A 21,791-nucleotide genomic window follows, 5' to 3' on the forward strand; every position below is an offset into this window, starting at 1 on the left:
GAGGCCTGGCGTGCTGTGATTCATGGGGTCGCAGAGAGTCGGACAGGACTGAGCGACTGAACTGAACTGAACAGGTAAAAATGATAACATGTCTTTGGACCCTCCAAAGTAAAATATCAATGTAGATCACGATACAGCAGGTTACAGTCATGTATAAGACTCAAAAAAGACAGAATTACAGACAAGTTCTTACATCCTCTAAAAATAAATCAATGAATCACACAATAGAGACCAACCTTGAGGTTCTCGAACTACTTGACGAGCACTATTTGTCAAAACACCATCAGACCATTCCCTTGTATCCATGTCAATATGGCCTAGTAACTGATGTCGAGGCATAGCTTTGGGATTCATGGTATACTGTTTTACCACTTTTCCAGTTTTACAAAGTGCTGCCCTTAACATTCTCCAAAGAGTAGATTTTCCAGCACCACTTGGGCCAACAATAACAACTCCCATCCTCTGGCGTAACTGTTCATATAACTCTAGAGCCTTCTTGATCTAGTAGAAAAGAAATATGTTCATTATGATTTACCATGTACAATCATACATGATTTCACTTTGAATATGTAATAGTTGTTATATTTCAAACATATAAATTAAACCTTTTATTTCCTCAATGGAAGATAAAGCCTCAAATAAAAGAATCATGAAATAAATCTGAACACACAAAGTGATCTTTAATTTCACATTTCTTTAAAAGAAGCAAGTTATCAAACGTTCACTGTTGTCTTCCCTCATTTATTCATTCAACCAAAATATATTCAATATTTTATTCACTTTGCTAATTCATTCATTCATTTATAACCTCTCTCCAAAAAAAAAAAAATCCTAAGGAAAAGGTATTCATTTTGAACATGCATTTTTGCTTCATAAAAAGGCCTACTAAAGTGAAGTTCTCCTAAGAAACTGTCAAAGTTTAAATCATACATAATCAACTATCAAAAATACATATGATGGATGTATTGATATTAGTGCCAGACTCCATTATAGGCACTAGGAATAAAATAGTAAAATAGACATGGATCCCACTTTTCGTGGAGACAACTATCTAGTGGGAGAGAATCAATATTTATCATACAATTGAACATTAAAATGTATATATTATAAAGGTAAAGAAAGCACACAGCAAGGGGATCTAATTTAGATTTGAAAATTATGGAAGGCTTCAAAGAGTGACTGAGATTTAAACTGAAAGATGAAAGATAAGCTGAAAGATAAAGGATAAAGATAGTTAATAAAAATTAACCAGGAGAAAGGATCAATATATTATGAAGTATTCTTGACAGTTACCTGACTGGATATGATTTCATAATTGGCCTCCTCAAAGACGTGCTTTAGTGCAGCACTCAGTTCATCATATTCTACTTCTTTAAAGTCAATTCCAGGAAACACATCTTTAATCAGTGCATCAAACCGAGTGCAGTCAGCAAATGTAAACTTTGACATTGTATTAAGTCTCAGTGCTTGTACCACAATATGACTTTCATTAACTACAAAAAAAGTTTCATTTTAAAACTACAGTTATGAATCTAATAACTGTAAAGGTTTTAAGTGCCTTGATATGCATTATTAGTAATCAACTTACATACTAGAATTTAGTAACATTTAATGACATGTGCTATTATGTTAATTAGCAAGCTTACTCAACTATCTTTTAACTGCTGAAAAACAAGTATCACTGAGTTACGAACACTTTTCCATAAAATCTGAATTCCAGACTCCAGGCCTCAATTAATAAAAACAAAAACAGGCTGAGAAGCTGTCACGGAGCAGAGTACACCAAGGAGACGTGACAACAGAACACAGCGCTGCACCCTGAGTCAATCTTGGAACAGGAAGAGGACACCAGCGATAAAACAGGTGAAATTCAAATGAAGTCTGGGATTCAGTTAACAATAACCCTTAGTTGACAAATGTACCACAGTAAAGGGGGCATCCCTGGTAGCTCAGAGGTAAAGATCTGCCTGTAATCCACCTGCCAGTGCAGGAGACACAGGTTCAATCCATGGGTCGGGAAGATCCCCTGAAGAAGGAAATGGCAACCCACTCCGGTATTCTTGCCTGGAAAATTCCATGGACAGAGGAGCCTGGTGGGCTACAGTCCACAGGGTCACAAAAAAAATCAGACATGATTTTGCGACTAAATAACAAATAAGATGAAACAATGGAAATGCCAACTTTGCAACTTTAATAAATCTAAAATTATTCTTAGGTTGAAAGGCATTTTTTGAAATCTCAAAATATCTCTTTAAAAGAATAATTTTGTTTGGTATACTATCTCCTTGAAAGAGAAAATCTCCATGTTTTTCTAAGGTTTCTCTTCCTGTTTTAAGACTACATAAATTTTCAGACACTATTCCAGACCTACCAAATCAGGAACTAAGGGTAGGATCCAAAAATCTGTGTTCTAACAAGCCTCTGCTGCTGCTGCTGCTGCTAAGTCACTTCAGTCGTGTCCGACTCTGTGTGACCCCATAGACAGAAGCCCACCAGGCTCCCCCGTCCCTGGGATTCTCCAGGCAAGAACACTGGAGTGGGTTGCCATTTCCTTCTCCAATGTGGGAAAGTGGAAAGTGAAAAGTGAAAGTGAAGTCGCTCAGTCGTGTCCGACCCTTAGCGACCCCACGGACTGCAGCCTACCAGGCTCCTCCATCCATGGGATTTTCTAGGCAATAGTACTGGAGTGGCTTGCCACTGCCTTCTCCGTAACAAGCCTCTAGGTGATTTTAATTCACATTAAGGATTGAGAACAAGTGCACTAGACTATTCCTCTATATACCGTAAATGTTTAATATTTAATGCATGTTTAAAAGTTATGATAGGACATTAAGTAAAAATCATGAAAAATCTGGATAAATTATGGACTTTATTAAAAAATAATGAATCAACACTGGTTCATCAGAATTACTAAATGTATCATACTAATATGTTAACACAGGAGAAACTGGAGGGGCATAACATTCAGAAGCCCTCTATATTATATGTATACCTTTTATATAAATCTAAAACTATACTAAATTAAAACTTATTTTAAAAAATGAGATTATAATTGGAATATTGAATCATACCATTTTGTTTAACATTAGTTTTCTTCAGCTGTCTAAGAAGATTTCCACTTCCTCTCAGAACTGTCTTCAAAGCTCTCAAACCCCAATCATAATGTTGCTGAGGTGTCAAAAGTTCCCTTAAATAAAGACATGGAAATCATAAAGCATCAAATAGCTATAAGAAATTCATTTTATTATCATACTAAAAGATACAGAATCCAACTACTAACACACAGAAATCAGAAAATTAGTTTAGTAAATCAGAAGTTTAGTTTAGCAGCAGTAAGTATCATTTAGCCAGAGGACTCCATTAAAAATGTTTTACAGGAAAAAAAGTGAAATTAAATCAATAGTATTTAAAAACAAGTACTTTTGAGCCAGACATTTTTGTTATTCAAACTAAAATCCTTCCTATCTATGGTACACTATAACTAGACAAATGTGGAAAATGCTCATTAATATGACCAATCATTGGAGACACAAAGTATTTCAAAATTTAAAACAAGAAAACTCACCTGGATAGATTGAAGATGGCTACCAATTTTCTGCCCAACACTTTAGCATCTTTAAAGCCTTCTGAATAGAGAATTACTTCTGCAATAAGCTCATTGTCTGGATGAGACATGGCTACTGGCCTAAAAAGTTGTTTAAGATTATCAGGCAGTTTTTGTCTTCCACCATAGCCTTTTCCAGCAGGATTCATAGTGATAAAGATTCCAGAATTAGAATTTATTTCTACCTGAAATATTAATTTAAAACACAGGCATCAAGTATTTGAAATGGTAACTATAAAATATATTGCCAATAGAAGTTTTAGTGTGACATATTTCTACACACACATCTTATACCTCAGTAAAAAGTAACCACTAGTGTGCCAAACATCTACTCAACACAAAATAAACTCCTTAGGAACTATACTACTTTACAGAGATTCTTTATAATCAGTTTTCCGAGGCTGAAAGTTTCAGTGACGATAACCAATTTGACTGTCTATTCACTCAATATTATTTCTACTAAAAGCCTTCCTTGTGTTAGGTGCTTTCTTAAGTACACAGAGACAACACAACTCTGAATTAAAGTCAGTAATAGTTCATGCTCTTTTGGAGTTTATAGTCCATTGAATACTACAGTCAAGCAATTATAGTTAATAAATGCTATGACAGTGAAGAGTAAAATATCTTGAGAGTATCTAGTGGGAGTATTTTCAGCAAAGCAGTAAGAATAGAAAATTAGAATTATAATGTGTAAACAATGAATGAATAACCATGAAGTAGAAATACCTAGAGTAAAAAAATCTAGCTATAAAGGAAAGAAAAGAAAAAGAGCATCGTGGAAGAAAAGATGAATTAAGGGAAGATTTGCTTATGTTTTAATTATACTAAATAGTATACTACAGTATTACTATATATAATATTGTACATCATTTAGAAGGAAAATTATGTAATTATGTTTAAAAGCCAATGAGAAATGAGAAGAAGGAGGACAGGAATAACTCTGAAGAGAAAGTCCCTGGGAAGCAAATCCCAAAGTATAGATGGAAAATTTAGCTTGGGTTGGGAAAAAGGACAGTTTTTCTTTCTAAGAGGAGGAAATGACAAAAATGAACAGGGGAGAAATTAAATTTCGATGGTAAAAGGAAAAAACTTAATAGTTTCTCTTTTCTTTGTGAAGAAAGAGTTTAAACATTTAAATTTGACTCCTGTAAACTCAGAAGTTACAAGAAATTTAGAATTGGTTCTACTTGGCCTACCCTGAAAAACTTGTATTGTGAAAATGGCATTATGGAGAAGAGGATAATTTCACACTTCTTTCCACTTCCAGTGTGTTCTGCTGCTGCTGCTGCTAAGTCACTTCAGTCATGTCCGATTCTGTGTGACCCCATAGACAGAAGCCCACCAGGCTCCCCCGTCCCTGGGATTCTCCAGGCAAGAACACTGGAGTAGGCTGCCATTTCCTTCTCCATTGTGTGAAAGTGAAAAGTGAAAGTGAAGTCGCTCAGTCGTGTTCACCATTACATATATAGAAAGAAATCTATATTTAAGTACAAAGAAGTTTACATTCTAATATCATGAATGTATATTTCCTATGTGGAGAAGTAAGCAGCAGCAGAATAGCTAAATGTTTATTAAGATTCATATAGAATAGTGCTTAAAAACATGAATTTTAGAATTAGACACACCTGAGTTCAATTTCCAGCACCACTACTTATGCTAACTTACCAAGCTGTAGTTTCCTCATCCATAAAAGTGAAAAAATATAACATAAAAGTAAAATGAAATATATTTCATAAAAGTGAAAAAAATATAACAGTACCTAACTCAGAGAACTGTGGTGAGTATTAAGTAAAACAAAATATAAAAGCATTAAGCACAGTGCCAGCATAGAGTAAGTATTTGATAAATGTTAGCAAATATTATTATAACTGGATTATTCAATACTGAAAGTTTGAAAATGAATAGTGGAAATGGGACCAAAAAAGGGTGAGAAATTCAGAGACAATTCACAGGTAAAAAGGTTTAACACACTGGTCACAAATTAGAAACAAGGGTGCCAGAAGCAATAAAGATAGACTATTTGCCTGAGTATGGGTAACACAAAGTCTTATAAAATATTTTAATTCTTTAAATTTCCAATGTAGCTATACCTCCTTGCCAAGCAGCTCACACACAGTTCTATGATTCTTCAAAGCATCTTGAATTGTCTGGATTTGCATAGAAACTGCAGACAGTACAGATTCTTCCAGTCTATTGAATTCATCAAAACAACCCCAGGCCCCACACTTTACCAAGCCAACAAATATTCGTCCCATTGACTTCACATCGATGCCCTTAAAAATAACAATTAAAATTATATTCATTAAAGATAATTAAAAACTCTAATAATAATCTAATATTTTATATCATTTAGTGAGAAGATAATCATTTCACCCATCTATGCCTCTTTGGTTCTTTACTAATAAAGAGCTGTTCTTTCAAAAACTAGGGTGGTTTCAAGGAATAAACAAAATAATTCATGTGAAAGCATTCTGAAAACCACAAGAACTAAAGATTTTGTTTTACTCTTTAAATCAAAATATAAATCCTACATATAATGCTTTTTTTGAAATGCTTTTTTTTTTTAATGGTACTTTTAATGAATTTAAGATTTTCTCCTCTTCTCTTCACTATTCTCCTTACAAAAAGTATTTTTCTACACTCTAACATAAATCTTCATTCAATATTTAAAATTATTTCTTGTAATAGTTATCTTTAGAAAAGTTTTTAGACTATACTATATGCAACCTCTCTCCATTCTACTTCTCAAATAAAACAAATTTCATTTTCAGAAGTAGAGTGATTTTAAAATATAGCATTCCATATATATAAATATGTAAAAACTATTTCAAAACATCTAAGACACTATTATATAGTTTGATAATTATTTATTCTACCTCATCACAATTGAAAACTAAAACTTGTCTTCCAAGAAGTCCACCTAAAGCCTTTACTGATTCAGTTTTTCCAGTTCCAGCTGGTCCGTAAGGATTTCCTCCCAGTCCCATCTTCATGGCTTGAGTGAGGGTGAGGTAGCACTTGTCCGTCAGAGGAGTATAAACCAGCCTGGGAGCGTTACCCTACATAAGAGAGATATAAATGTCAAACATTCATATGCTTTTCAACATTACAAATATCATATAGCGAGAGATGCTAGTTAAAAAGTCTAAAAGGCAACAAATAGTTTATAGTTGTTTACTAAAACATACTTTTTTTTAGTAAAGAAACTTTCTAAAGCACAAAATGGAATTAAACTTAGTTATTTCTCAATCATGCATTTTATTCTTTCTCAATTGATAAACTGTTAGGTTTTCCAAATAGTGTCTCAAGTTCTTTTTTGTTTTTTAACACCAAAAAATCTTGTATTGGGGTACAGCCAATTAACAATGTTGTGACAGTTTCAGGTGAACAGAGAAGGGACTCAGCCATATATATATACATGGATATATCCCCCAATCAAGTTCTTAATAATGTCACAAAGATATACCTCGAAGGCAGATAAATTCAAAAACTGTATACAATTACACACTTTCCAATACAACTCAAAACAATTACATACAATAATCATTCTATTTTGTATTTTAAAATTCCTTGAATCTTACAATCTTCACAAATCAGAACTACTTTGGAAACCTCAAAGTATAATTAATTTGAAAAATTCCCTATGAAATTAATAATCTTAAATTATCAAATAATTCTCAAAAAACAGATTCAAATTCAAGTTGCATTTTATAGAGTTTTTCCTTAATTTAAGTGGACAGATTTGGGTCTCAAAATTCATTTCCTTTTTGAAAGAGCCAGCAGGCAACTCTCCTGACATATGCTTATTAACATAAAAGTCAAATATATCCTGATGACTAATTCACTATGATGGAAAAAGGCAAAGAGAATACAGATGGATTTTTTAAGAACAGATTACATTATTTACTTTAAAATTCTTTTACCTTGCTAACTGAAGATATTTAAGAAACATACTTTAACATATTAACTAATTTTGGCCTTGTAAAAGGAGACACAAACCAAATTGTTTCTACCGAGGTTCCCTAATATTCACTTCTCTTTTGATTAGAGATCAGACTATATAAATAAGTATTACTTCAAGAAATGGTACAGTTAGAGAATTCAGCACAACACTGCCATTATTTTAACTTTTTGTAAACAGAATTTTTCCACTATAACATCTAATTATGATGAAATAGAAGACAGTAACACAAACAAAACTCTTAAAAGTTACAAGTAAAAGTTAAAATAACTCTTTCATTCAATAGCAAATTTCCTTTAAAGGAAATAATTTCTAACTGGAAAAATTAAACATTTCTGCCACAAGGCATACCTGGTATTCGTAAGTATACTGAAGTTCAGAATCCACCATCTGAACATAACATGTGTGATCACTTTTCATATAGAATCTAACTTGTTTTTTCCAAGCCCAGTCTTCAGTTCTATGAATTTGCACTTGGTTTAACTGCTTCACCACATCAATATTATGAATAATATCAAGAATAAGTGCTTTAAGTTTAAGCTCCAAAATGCCAGATTCTGTATACAATTAAAATAATTGGAGAAAATGTTAGCCTGTGATTTACCTACTTTATCATTTTATATGTATATATATGAATGATTAGTGAATTTAAATATGATTCCTTAGTGATTTTACATATATATGATTCCTTAGTACATTTAATTTCATAATCCATCTGAACAGTATAGTAACATACATCATGCAACTCAAAAGAATGTCAAATGCACCAATAAGAACTGTGAGTGTGAAAACTAAGGTATCAAAATTCAGTGAAACAGCGGTTCTGGTTCCTTCTGCAAGGGAGTAAGGACACAGCCTGGCTCTCCCTCTGAATGCAGGTATAAAACACAGACAACCTGCATTTAACAGCTATTTAGGACTCTGAAAAAGTAGAGTATCAGGCAAATTGGGGAAGGGCAGAATCAAAGTACACCAAACCAGTGATAAGTTTACCTTTTTCCTTTTTTCTCTCTTATATGTGTGGACCTGGATTCAGTGTTGCCAGAAACCATAATGGTGTGAACAGAGAGAGTTCAAGGACAAGGCCTCTACCTCCAAGTTGAAAAGCAAACAGGGAGTCTCCCCGTAGCCATAGCGCTGGCAGCTGAGTCCCAGAAATGCCTAAAACTCTGAAGGAAGAGGACCACCCTCTCAAATTAGAGGAGCCATGACCCCAAGAGAGGGAGACAAACCCAAACTGCTCTTTTCTCTCTCCTCTCCATCAGCTGGTTCAAGACACGGGCCTTCACAGGAAGCGTACGGGAGAGCACATGGAGCCCCTGCTCTCTGACCAGAGGTCAAAAGGGGAGCCGGAGGGAACCACTGAAGCGGGGGCAGTTCACGGAAAGGGAGGAGCCGGGGGAGATGCCCTGAACCCAGCCTGAGGTGCAGATTAAACCGGACTTTGATCAGAGGCCACTAGGCGCACACAAGTGGGAAACGTCCGACGACCTGAAGAACAGACGTGGGACCCACAGCCCACAGAAGGCTGACTGGAACCTGCGGCTGAACCTAACGAGAGCACTTGCTCACAGAAAATATCAACAGTATCTGGAAAATTTTAAGTAAGACTCAGATGATTGTAACGCGATATTCAAAATGTCCAGGATACAATCTGAAATCATTCAACGTGAAAACCGGAAGAAACCAAGATGAAGTATGGGCAACAGAAATGCTAAGCATCTAAATACAATAGACTATTCTCAGGTCCTCTGAAACACAGGTGATGGTTAAAGGAAAAGTTAGACTCTCATGGAGTTTTTAATGTATATAAATAAATATCTATATATAGACATAGATAAATATATATCTAATATATAGATATAGATAAACATGTATACACATTGAAAACAACATAAAAAGGGAAGGATAAAGAAACCTATACAATGGTAAGGTTTCTATATTCCATTAAAAATAATAAATTATTGATTCCAAGTACAATATAAAAGTATGCCTATTATAATTCCTAAATTAACCTCCAAAATAGACAGATTATTGATTGATTGACAGATAAAAGCACAATAGATAAATTAAGATAGAATACTAAAAGAAATGTACAAATAACAAAAGTCAGCAAAAAATGGAACATTTTTCCATACCAGTATTCCCTGGATCCTCAGAACTTGTATCAATGTTAGTATAGTGCTCTAACTTATTTACCAGCTGTGTTTCAATCTGATGAAGACTATGATCTTGGATAGCATTTTCTACATCTTCAGTGAATTTAATTTGCTCTGCCAAGCATAATATCTAATGAATAAAGAGAAAAATTATTTTTAAAAGGTGAATTTATTTAGAAATATTTTATAAATGTAAAGAAAGATATCTCTTTCCAAATTTCCAATTACATATTGCATCTCCCTAGATGAATGTCTTACTGGCACCTCAAATATTAATAGAGTAATACATTTGTAGGAAAAGCATTGTGTGATGCAGCTGAAGCCTGCTTCTCAGAACTCATCTCTCACTATTCTTCTACAGGCCTATTTCTGGGCTTTTGAACCCACTAAGCTACTTTGGCCACCTCATGCAACGAGTTGACTCACTGGAAAAGACTCTGATGCTGGGAGGGATTGGGGGCGGGAGGAGAAGGGGACAACAGAGAATGAGATGGCTGGATGGCATCACCGACTGGATGGACATGAGTTTGAGTGAACTCTGGGAGTTGGTGATGGACAGGGAGGACTGGCGTGCTGTGATTCATGGGGTCGCAAAGAGTCGAACACGACTGAGCGACTAAACTGAACTGAAGCTTATTATAACCTAAGTGCCTTTGTACTTCCTTCCCACGACTCTCTTCATAAATGGCTTCTGTTAGCCAGCAAAGATATCAGAATATTCAATCCTGTTTAATAAAAAGAGTAATTTTGTAGCATTCCAAAATAATCTCTCAGTATACTACTGAAGTCTACAATTTCAAAATATCGATTTTATCTTAAAGCAAGATTTGTATTAATCATTCAATCTAATCCCCATAAAAAGAAACTAAATATAGATCATCTTCATGTTCACATAAAACATGAAATATTAATGCTGTTTGAGAGGATTTCTGTAATATAATCTATATAGCAAGGTTACTGATAAAGCAAATGATATATTTAAATACCAGATTTTGAAAACATATATTAAAATACTTAGATACAGTTCTTAGATGAACAAGGACCCTCTAAAGACATGAACCATCCATCTCATATAAAGCACTAAACCTACCAACCAACTACTACTGAACAGATTGTCTTTTTCTTATATTTACCTTTTAACATTCAGAAAATATCATTAAATGCCTCTATTTATCAGATGAATTCATTATCTATATATACATTTTAAAACAATATAGCAGGCTAAACTGCTGTTTGCTCTAAGTCAGAACATTATACAAATACCACATCAAGTTCTTTAACAAAAAAGAAAATCAATTAGTAACTTTCCAGGGCAAAGTCATCTCTCATACTTTGTAGTACAAAACTCACCAGCTTCTTTAATCAAGTATATGGTAAAACATTTAATTAATCAAGTATACGGTAAAGCATTTACTTTGGCCACCTGATGTGAAGAACTGACTTATTAGAAAAGACCCTGATGCTGGGAAAGATTTAGGATGGAGGAAAAGGGGATGAGAGAGGATGAGATGGTTGGTTGGCATCACCAACTCGATGGACAGGAGTTTGAATAAGCTCTGGGAGTTGGTGACGGACAGGGAGGCCTGGTGTGCTGCAGTCTCCTGGTCGCAGAGTCAGACACGACTGAGTGACTGAACTGGGCTGGAAAGTATTTAAACAAATCCAAATTTGCTTTGTAAGAAAAGACTTTGCCCTTTAATTTTCATACGAAAATGTTCACATGCCACCTCAAAACTAATAGGTATATATGTGGATTTTCATTCAGGCAGTACTACTGAATTTCTTATAAAGAAGTGCACATCAATATCTCAGTGTTTAACAGTCTGCTATATAATTTCTATGAGAGACTAACAGAAATTATACTCAAGACACAGTCTTGACTAATTCTCAAGTCACATTACCATTCAGATACCTAAAGACACACTAAGATTTTAATTGCCTAAAATATAATGGTCACTAAAGGTGCTGCTCCACTAATAAAATCTAACTTTCAAAATGAGTTGTCATGGAGGTATTATTACACCCTCTTAACTACGTGGCCAAAAGAATCACTCCAAAGACAGGATTTGAACCAAGGTCCATCAGATTCTTTATGCTTTATTATGCTGCCTCCTTCCCAGATCAGAAAATGCTTTCTCCACATTATTTCAGGTCCTTACAAAGATGTCTTTAGAGAACTGAATGAACAGTACACAGTAACCTGTCCCAGACATTCATGGGGCCAATTATACTACTAATCCATTTATATAAGGTCTCTTGAGATAATTTTTTCTTAACATTAACTGCTAGTAAACTAGAATTCTTTTCTAGATACAGTTTAGTAGTTCACATTTTTACAGAGCTAATGAACTATCTACATTTATATTTTTAGTAGTTCACATTTTTACAGAGATAATGAGCTATTTACATTTTAGTAATTTACATTTTTACTCGACTTCTCAGAACTAAGAACTGTTTCATGCTCAATTCAGCAACCTTCTTTAGCTATAATATAACTCTCATTTCCTCAATCTAATTATTATGCAATTCTTACTTTCATATACTTTTTAATATTGTATCTTTTATTCTAAGTCAATGTAAATCCTACCTGGAAATTGAGAGAATACTAGGAAACATTTCCAGAGGTAATAAAACACCTTAACTCTGACTTTGCAATGGCATTATTTTATTCATCAATGATTATTTTTATTTTTCTCTAAGATCTTAAAATTTTTTTAATACATATATTCAGTTCAGTTCATTTGCTCAGTCTTGTCCGACTCTTTGCGACCCCGTGAATCACAGCATGCCAGGCCTCCCTGTCCATCACCAACTCCCGGAGTTCACTAACTGCTAAAAGATGCAACTGATATGAATGGTTAAATAGCTAACAGTCTAAAATGTTGCAAGTTTCCTACCTAACTTCTCATGCTTTAGAAGAACCAACATAAAAACCTGTTCCAATACCTGTTAAATGTTTTAATTTGAAAAACAAAAAACAGGTAGATTTTCCTGTGAGAAATCACAGATTATCTCAATGCCTGCCTTTCATAGTCCCTAAGAACTAAGGTTCCTGATATCCTACCTGTATAGTGTTAGTCTCAACCAGTAATAAAACTAATCCTGAACAAGGCAGGATATTTAATCTAAGTCCTAGTGTTATACTTTAATATGGCTCAAAGTTTTGTGATACATATCCAACATCCAGTGTTTCAGAAATAAGTTGCTATGAACACTGGCCTGCAGCAATATCTGTACCAACCTTGCAACCCAGCTCTCTTCTTTGCTATCAAAGTTCTAGTTCAGGGCTATGATTGTTTGAGACCTACACTTCAGTTCAGTCACTCAGTCATGTCCAACTCTTTGTGACCCCATGGATTGCAGCACACCAGGCCTCCCTATCCATCAGCAACTCCCAGAGTTTACTAAAAATCATGTCCATTGAGTTAGTAATGCCATCCAACCATCTCATCCTCTGTCGTCCCCTTCTCCTCCTGCCTTCAATCTTTCCCAGCATCAGGGTCTTTTCCAATGAGTCAGTTCTTTGCATCAGGTGGCCAAAGTATTGGAGTTTCAGCTTCAACATCAGTCCTCCCAATGAACATTCAGGACTCATTTCCTTTAGGATGGACTGGTTGGATCTTCCTGCAGTCCAAGGGACTCTCAAGAGTCTTCTCCAACACAATTCAAAAGCATAAAGTTACCATTATCTTCATTACCTCCACCATAGTTTGGCCCCAGGCTGGTTCCAAATAGGAAAAGGAGTATAGCAAGGCTGTATGCTGTCACCCTGCTTATTTAACTTATATGCAGAGTACATCATGAGGAATGCTGGGCTGGAAGAAGCACAAGCAGGAATTAAGGTTGCCGGGAGAAATATCAATAACCTCAGATATGCAGATGACACTACCCTTATGGCAGAAAGTGAAAAGGAACTAAAAAGTCTCTTGATCTAAGTGAAAGAGGAGAGTGAAAAAGTTGGCTTAGAGCTCAACATTCAGAAAACTAAGATCATGGCATCTGGTCCCATCATTTCATGGGAAATAGATGGGGAAACAGTGGAAACAGTGTCAGACTTTATTTTGGGGGGCTCCAAAATCACTGCAGATGGTGGCTGTAGCCATGAAATTAAAAGACACTTACTCCTTGGAAGGAAAGTTATGACCAGCCTAGATAGCATATTAAAAAGCAGAGACATTACTTTGCCAACCAAGGTCCCTCTAGTCAAGGCTATGGTTTTTCCAGTGGTCATGTATGGATGTGAGAGTTGGACTGTGAAGAAAGCTGAGTGCCGAAACATTGATGCTTTTGAACTGCGGTGTTGGAGAAGACTCTTGAGAGTCCCTTGGACCGCAAGGAGATCCAACCAATCCATCCTAAAGGAGATGAGTCCTGGGTGTTCATTGGAAGGACTGATGCTGAAGCTGAAACTCCAATACCTTGGCCACCACATGCGAAGAGTTGACTCACTGGAAAAGACTCTGATGCTGGGAGGGATTGGGGGCGGGAGGAGAAGGGGACAACAGAGAATGAGATGGCTGGATGGCATCACTGACTCGATGGACATGAGTTTGGGTAAAGTCCAGGAGTTGGTGATGGACAGGGAGGCCTGGCGTGCTGCGATTCATGGGGTCGCAAAGAGTCAGATATGACTGAGCAACTGAACTGGTTGAAATAGTAGGGAGGGAACACAGCCACACCCATCAACAGAATATTGGATTAAAGATTACTGAGCATGGCCCCACCCATAGAAAAGATCCAGGATCCCCCTCAGTCAGTCTCTGCCATCAGGAAGCTTTCATAAGCCCCTTATCCTTCTCCATCATAGGGCAGACAGACTGAAAACCACCATCACAGAAAACTAACCTATCTAATCACATGGACCACAGCCTTGTCTAACTCAATGAAACTATGAGCCATGCTGTGCAGGGCCGCCCAAGATGGACGGGTCATGGTGGAGAGTTCTGACACAATGTGGTCAACTGGAGAAGGGAATGGAAACCACTTCAGTATTCCTGCCTTGAGACTTACACTAACACTCTGCTAAACTTCTGGCAGCTCCAACCTCCTATATTAGTTCATGGGAAGAGTGAGAGACAAAGTTATAGGGCCTGTGATTCTTCATCAGTGAAGGACTAAGCATCTGAAACCAGGAAAGTACTACACACTGATTCTGCCTCCCAATTCCACCTCCCACTGGCTTGGTAGCTTCAATGTCAACAGGTTTCTGCGTTGAAAGCATCCAAATTATAGCAAAGTAATGGTGCTAGAAGGGAATTTCACTAGTGTGCAGCTCCTCCCTCACATTTTACAGTTGAGGGACTGAGCAAGGTAAGCAGTTTATCAAATGTTCACTGCTAAATAAAGGGACAACAAAGATCCCAGTTGTTTAAGCCTCCTGACCTCTAGATATGGGCTCTCCCAATGATACCTTGCCTACTACTAATGAAGATATTACCTTACCTGTGAAGGGAAAAAGGATGGGTCAATTGCACCTTGAGAACTTCGACCAGCAGTAACACATTCTATCAACAACTCTTTCAAAGTTTGCTTCATTTCCAAGGCTAAATCATTTAACCAAGTCTGAAAAAAAGATCAGAAAATATATTTCTTATTACACCAGTCATAAAACAAAAACACAACCTAATGACTGTATTTTTTATTTCATGAAGGTTATAATTTCTTCCTGACTCTCACACTCCAAAAATGTGCTAAATGGCATAATTTTTTTAATAAATTATTTAAATAAGTTAAAAATAACTATTTTTTTCAACTCTTGGGATAATGGTAAGTGTGAAACTCAAAAATTTGTAGTTAGTTATCACTATTATCATCCATACAAACCAAAAAAATATGAACATTTAAAAAGTAACTCATTCATTTTGTCATTATGACAAACCAAACTAGAGAGCTGGGACAATAAATTAGAGCCACACTGACTGGCTAAGTCCCCTGGCTCATGCTAACCTGATGATCACATATTTAGAAAACTGTAACTATAAAAAGAGATTGCTTCATTAAGGTGAACTATATTATTTAAGGAGTTAAGTTCCCTCTTCAAACAAAATTAATTCTGTATCAAGGTCAAAACAATTTTTCAATTATTTGATTATAGATAAAAGAATAAAAGTTAACTAAAGTCAAAATAAGGATGATGATTGATCAAAAGAGCAATGAATATTTAAGAATCAGTACTTAACTTAAAAAAACTGCATCATTTGCAATAAAATATAAGAACAAAACTGCAAGCTTAAATAGCTTTTCATCATTACCTATTTTTTAACTCTAAGTTCCAGCTTTTTACTATTTATTTTTAGAGTGTTTTCCAGTATTAAAAAGAGCACAAACTTTTGCCCAGTTCAAAAGCCCCTGCAGCTAAAGAGTAAGAGCTCTCAGTGTGAGGCTGCAGACACCTACTCTGCTACAATCACAGGAGCTTCCAGAGTTCTGTGCTACCCCAGCTGCTAACAGCTTTTTCTCTGTGTGCTTCACCAGTCCTAATAAAATTACAAGAAAGGAAATCAATAGCAAAACAACAAAACTCTTCACCAAACATGATAGCTTCTTAACAAATCAGTGCTAACAGCCACCTGATTGATACACTCCATATCCAATAAGATGTAGAGGCCCAACCAAGAATGGACATTTTATAAACTGTATAGGTATATACATGATAAGGCATGGACCTGACCTGCAGTTGGAAGATAACTCTGGAACTTAAAAATTATGATTTGATGCATACATCCTAATGCTGTTGGCTTTATCTGTGTAACTGTGATAGGCATTGGCAGCTCACTTCTAGTCCAATAGAACAAATTAATCAATAGTTGTAGTATAAATGCACTAGTTCCAAGTTTACTTGTTCACTTAAATCATCTTACACAACTCAGATTCTGAAGAAAAAAAGAACAAAGACTTACTGAGAACTTATGTTCCAAATACTATAGTGTGCATGCTGAGTTCCTTCAGCTGTATCCAACTCTGCGACCCAACGGACTGTAGCCTGCCAGGCTCCTATATCCATGGAATTTTCCAGGCAAGAATACTGGAGTAGATTGCCATGCCCTTCTCCAGGGGATCTTCCCGACACAGGGATCAAATCTGCATCTCTTATGTCTTGTGTATTGGCAAGTGGTTTCTTAACCACTGGTGCCACTGGGAAGTCACACTATAGTGTTCAGTTCAGTTCAGTTCAGTTCAGTCGCTCAGTCGTGTCCGACTCTCCGCGACCCCATGAATCACAGCACGCCAGGCCTCCCTGTCCATCACCAACTCCCGGAGTGCACTCAAACTCATGTCCACAGAGTCGGTGATGCCATCCAGCCATCTCATTCTCCGTCGTCCCCTTCTCCTCCCGCCCCCAACCTTTCCCAGCATCAGAGTCTTTTCCAGTGAGTCAACTCGTCGCATGAGGTGGCCAAAGTATTGGAGTTTCAGCTTTAGCATCAGTCCCTCCAATGAACATCCAGGATTGATCTCCTTTAGAATGGACTGGTTGGAGTGTACCTAACACCAATTATCTCGTTTAAGTTTCAATGAAAGTCTTTGCAATAGCTAGTAGGACTTCTCATTTAATAGTTAAGAAAACCGACACTCAAAGTTATATAGCTAATAAGTTGTGGAGCTACAATTAATATCCAAGTCTTTTTGACTTCAAAGCAAAAGCTCTTCTCAAAGTTACATGCTGCCTTCCAAAATCTAAAAATTCATTTTCTCCTTAATATAAAATCATTGTGAACTTAACAAAAAAATTATTATTAAGATATGAGAAAGGTTCCTAAAAGGCCTAAATTAACCAACTTACTCTACAAATTGAACAAATTACTTTTGATACAAATTTCATACTGTTGATTTTTTATACTTTCACACTTGAAAAAGAATTACTTACCTCTACATTATTTGACAGAAGAACTTTATTTTTAAAAGGTACAACTTCTCCTTCTAAAGATTTCATTGCAGTTATATGTTTTAATTCCTCATCAAAACAGACGCTGTGTATGCCTATAATACAAAAGTAACAATTTAAATGCAAAAGCTTCCTTGAACACATAATTATTAGATATTACATATGATTACAAAATGTATACTTCATAACATATATATATGAATTGTATTAGTTCAATTATATAATATAGAAGAACAGCTTTTCATCACCAAAAACTAGAAACAAACCAAATACCCAAAAGGTGAATGAGAAATTGTGATACATTTGCACAACTATTTTCAGCAAAGAAAGCAATAAAATATAGTTGAAAATATTATGATGATCAAAAAGAACCAGGCACAAATGAGTGCATAAGAATACACACTGATGATTCCACTTATCTGAGACAAAAAGATAAGAGTAAAGTGGGAAAGCAAACAACACTTCCTTTTCCCAAAATTTACACTCACTTCATGGTATAAAAAAAAGACATATGACCTAGTTTGGATCTTCAGAAAAACTCCATAGGTTACTATTTACAATTTAAAGAAAGAAACTAGATTTCAGAAATGTAGACTAATAATTAAAAAATAATAGAGGTAGAACTTGAAAGCAAACTTTCTGAATAGAAGAACCCTTTCTGCTATCTCCACAGGCCAAATCAGTTACAGATATAAGCACTGTAAAGCTTAGAATATACAATGATTAGCAAATACTTCTGTAAAACAACAAAGACTAAATATTTGAGTTTTTACGGTTATAACATCTGTCAATCACTCAACTCTATGCTATTAGTACAAAAGCAGCTATAGACGAAAATGGGCATGGCTGATTTCCTTTCAACAAAACCTTGTGTGTGAAAAAAAAAAACAGCAAATCAGATTTGGCCTGTAGGCCTCAGTTCAGTTCAGTTGCTCATTCGTGATCGACTCTTTGAGAACCCATGAATCACAACACGCCAGGCCTCCCTGTCCATCACCAACTCCCAGAGTTTATCCAAACTCATGTCCATCGAGTTGGTGAGGCCATCCAGCCATCTCATCCTCTGTCGTTCCTTCTCCTCCTGCCCCCAATCCCTCTAAAGAGTAATAAATTTTCCATCTACTCATTTTTATCACTTCCCTTGATGAAAGTAAAAAGAGGAGAGTGAAAAATTTGGCTTAAAACTCAACATTCAGAAAATTAAGATCATGGCCTCTGGTCCCAGCACTTCATGGCAAATAGATGGGGAAATAACAGAAACAGTGACAGACTTTATTTTCAGTTCAGTTCAGTCACTCAGTCATGTCCGACTCTTTGCGACCCCACGAATCACAGCACGCCAGGCCTCCCTGTCAATCACCAACTCCCGGAGTTCACTCAAACTCATGTCCATCGAGTCGGTGATGCCATCCAGCCACCTCATTCTCTGTCGTCCCCATCTCCTCCCGCCCCCAATCCTTCGCAGCATCAGAGTCTTTTCCAGTGAGTCAACTCGTCGCATGAGGTGGCCAAAGTATTGCAGTTTCAGCTTTAGCATCAGTCCTTCCAATGAACACCAGGACTGATCTCCTTTAGAATGGACTGGTTGGATCTCCTTGCAGTCCAAGGGAGTCTCAAGAGTCTTTTCCAGCACCACAATTCAAAAGCATCAATTCTTCAGCAATCAGCTTTCTTCACAGTCCAACTCTCACATCCATACATGACCATGGGAAAAACCATAGCCTTGACTAGACGGACCTTTGTTGGCAAAGTAATGTCTCTGCTTTTGAATATACTATCTAGGTTGGTCATAACTTTCCTTCCAAGGAGTAAGCGTCTTTTAATTTCATGGCTGCAATTACTGAACTTAAGTGATTCAACAACATCAAAGCATATAGCCCTGTAACTCTCCACTTTACCAGGTAATCTCTCCTATTCCTATAACCTAATTATCATTTATGGGCTTTCTGGTCAACTCAGTGATGATGAATCCACCTACCAATGCCAAAGACACAGGTTTGATCCCTCGGTGGGGAAGATCCCCTGGAGAAGGAAACAGCAACCCATTCCAGTATTCTTGCCTGGGAAACCCCATGGACAGAGGAGCCTAGCGGGCTATAGTCCATGGGGTCACAAGAGTCAGACACAACTTAGCAACTAAACAATTATCATCTATACACAGATGACTCCCAATTTTACATCTCCATCCCAGGTACCTCTGCTAACAATAATTGCCTACTGCGTATATCCACTGGGATGACTTTAAACTCAGTAATGAAGGGACATGTTCTTCCTCACTTCCAGACCTTTTATTAGGCTTCCCTTGTTGCTCAGCTGGTAAAGAATCTGCCTGCAATGCAGGAGACCTGGGTTCGATCCCCAGGTGGGAAAGTCCCCTGGAGAAGGGAAAGGCTACCCACTCCAGTATTCTGGCCTGGAGAATTCCATGAAATGTATACAGTACATGGGGTCACAAAGAGGTGGACATGACTGAGTGACTTCCACTTTCACTTTCAAGACTTATATTGGAGAAGGAAATGGCAAAACACTCCAGTATTCTAGCCTGAAAAATTTCATGGACAGAGGAGCTTGGCGGGCTACAGTTTATGGGGTCAGAGAGAGTCAGACACGATTGAGCATCTAACACTAAGACATATATTCTTCAGATCTCACTTGAGATGTCATCTCGACATATGCAAAACTGAGCTAAATGATTCATAGATGTTTCATGGGCACAGCTGTAACACCGCTGCTTAATGTTGATCACAGAAATTTGTCACCTTACTAGTTTGCCTTACCCACTAAACTGAGTTCTTTGAATACATGATCTGCATTTTATTCAGTAGTCTGCCTAAGAGCCTAACATTATGCCTGGAAGATAGCTGAAACTCAGTAAATATCTGCGGAGTAAATGTTGAATCTTACCAGCAAACAGCTTCCTAAGGTGAGACTGAATCACTGATGGATTAGTAGCCTGGCCCAGTATTTCTAATAAGTCGTCATCACCAATAAAGTAAAATCTTGGGAATGCTGAGCGTTTTTCCTTAAAAATTAAAAACAAAAAGAAAAAACTTATCTTTTCAAATAATTAAGATATTAAAGTACTTTGCAATTTATTATATAAGGATTTAAAAAAAAAATACCTCCAAGAATTCATTTAATGATTTCTGACATCTTTGAAGCTGATCAAGTATCGTTAATAGAGAGTTTCTGATTCCTGCATGAGTAGTTAATGTTGTGACTCTATTATCTTTCTTGATATCAAGCATTATTGATCTGCAGAAGAAAAAAACTTACTTTCACATCTATTTTAACAGTCTTTGGCTCAAAAAGGGATATGGAGGCTTTTCTTTGTCTGCTTAAAACAAACTAGTAAAACCAGTAGAACAGTAATACATTATTATACATCTAATACACAATCCTTAAAGTTAACAATAACCCATATGATTTTTAATCTCCTTTATTGCATATTCTCTTATTTCATCAACTCACTAAACAAATATTAAGCCTTACCTCAGAGAGATAATGGCCCAGTGACAGAGAAAGAGATTAAATAATTTCTCCGAATATTCAAATAGTTTTGATAAATGCTAAGAAAGAAAAGTACAAAAACTTGCTAAAGTGGTTAATAGGAAAACCCCTGCTGCTGCTGCTAAGTCACTTCAGTCGTGTCCGACTCTGTGTGACCCCATAGACGGAAGCCCACCAGGCTCCCCCGTCCCTGGGATTCTCCAGGCAAGAACACTGGAATGGGTTGCCATTTCCTTCTCCAATGTGTGAAAGTGAAAAGTGAAAGTGAAGTCACTCGGTCATGTCTGACTCATAGCGACCCCACGGACTGCAGCCTACCAGGCTCCTCCATCCATGGGATTTTCTAGGCAAGAGTACTGGAGTGGCCTGCCATTGCCTTCTCTGAGGAAAACCCCTAACCTATGACTTATTTGAGGAAGTAATTTAAGCTGAGATTTAAGTAATAAAGAAAAAGGCAATGAGTAGGAGGGAAGCAGTTTCTGACAAAGATCATGAGAAAGAGCTCAGTATGTTAGAGAAATGGGAAAGGCGTATATCCTCAGATATGTTTTATCCTTAGAGCAATAGAAAACCATTTTAAAGGTTTACTTAATAGAGGAAACAAGTAATGCAACTTTTTTAAGATTACTCTGGCTTCTGTGTGAAAAACTTATTGGAGAAGAAGAGAACAAG

At 36.5% G+C, this 21,791-nt stretch overlaps 1 protein-coding gene across 4 annotated transcripts in view; it reads right to left on the reverse strand.

Moving 5' to 3' along the window:
- The window catches only part of DYNC2H1 (dynein cytoplasmic 2 heavy chain 1), a 460,552-nt gene that overhangs the window by 365,301 nt on the left and 73,460 nt on the right, over positions 1-21,791 (reverse strand). For all 4 annotated transcript variants that reach the window (XM_055422858.2, XM_055422857.2, XM_055422859.2 and 1 more), the window contains exons 27-38: positions 20,732-20,864; positions 20,514-20,631; positions 17,592-17,704; positions 15,167-15,286; positions 9,704-9,854; positions 7,917-8,122; positions 6,481-6,663; positions 5,695-5,877; positions 3,566-3,789; positions 3,072-3,187; positions 1,294-1,493; positions 237-501 (exon numbers count right to left, since the gene is read on the reverse strand). In XM_055422858.2, the coding sequence (XP_055278833.2) occupies positions 237-501; positions 1,294-1,493; positions 3,072-3,187; positions 3,566-3,789; positions 5,695-5,877; positions 6,481-6,663; positions 7,917-8,122; positions 9,704-9,854; positions 15,167-15,286; positions 17,592-17,704; positions 20,514-20,631; positions 20,732-20,864 (2,012 nt within the window). The remainder of the gene's footprint in view (positions 1-236; positions 502-1,293; positions 1,494-3,071; positions 3,188-3,565; positions 3,790-5,694; positions 5,878-6,480; positions 6,664-7,916; positions 8,123-9,703; positions 9,855-15,166; positions 15,287-17,591; positions 17,705-20,513; positions 20,632-20,731; positions 20,865-21,791) is intronic.

The sequence above is a fragment of the Moschus berezovskii genome, chromosome 14, assembly GCF_049115385.1.
Source record: "Moschus berezovskii isolate FMDL1 chromosome 14, NW_MosBer_1.0, whole genome shotgun sequence".
NCBI classification, from domain to species: Eukaryota; Metazoa; Chordata; class Mammalia; order Artiodactyla; family Moschidae; genus Moschus; species Moschus berezovskii.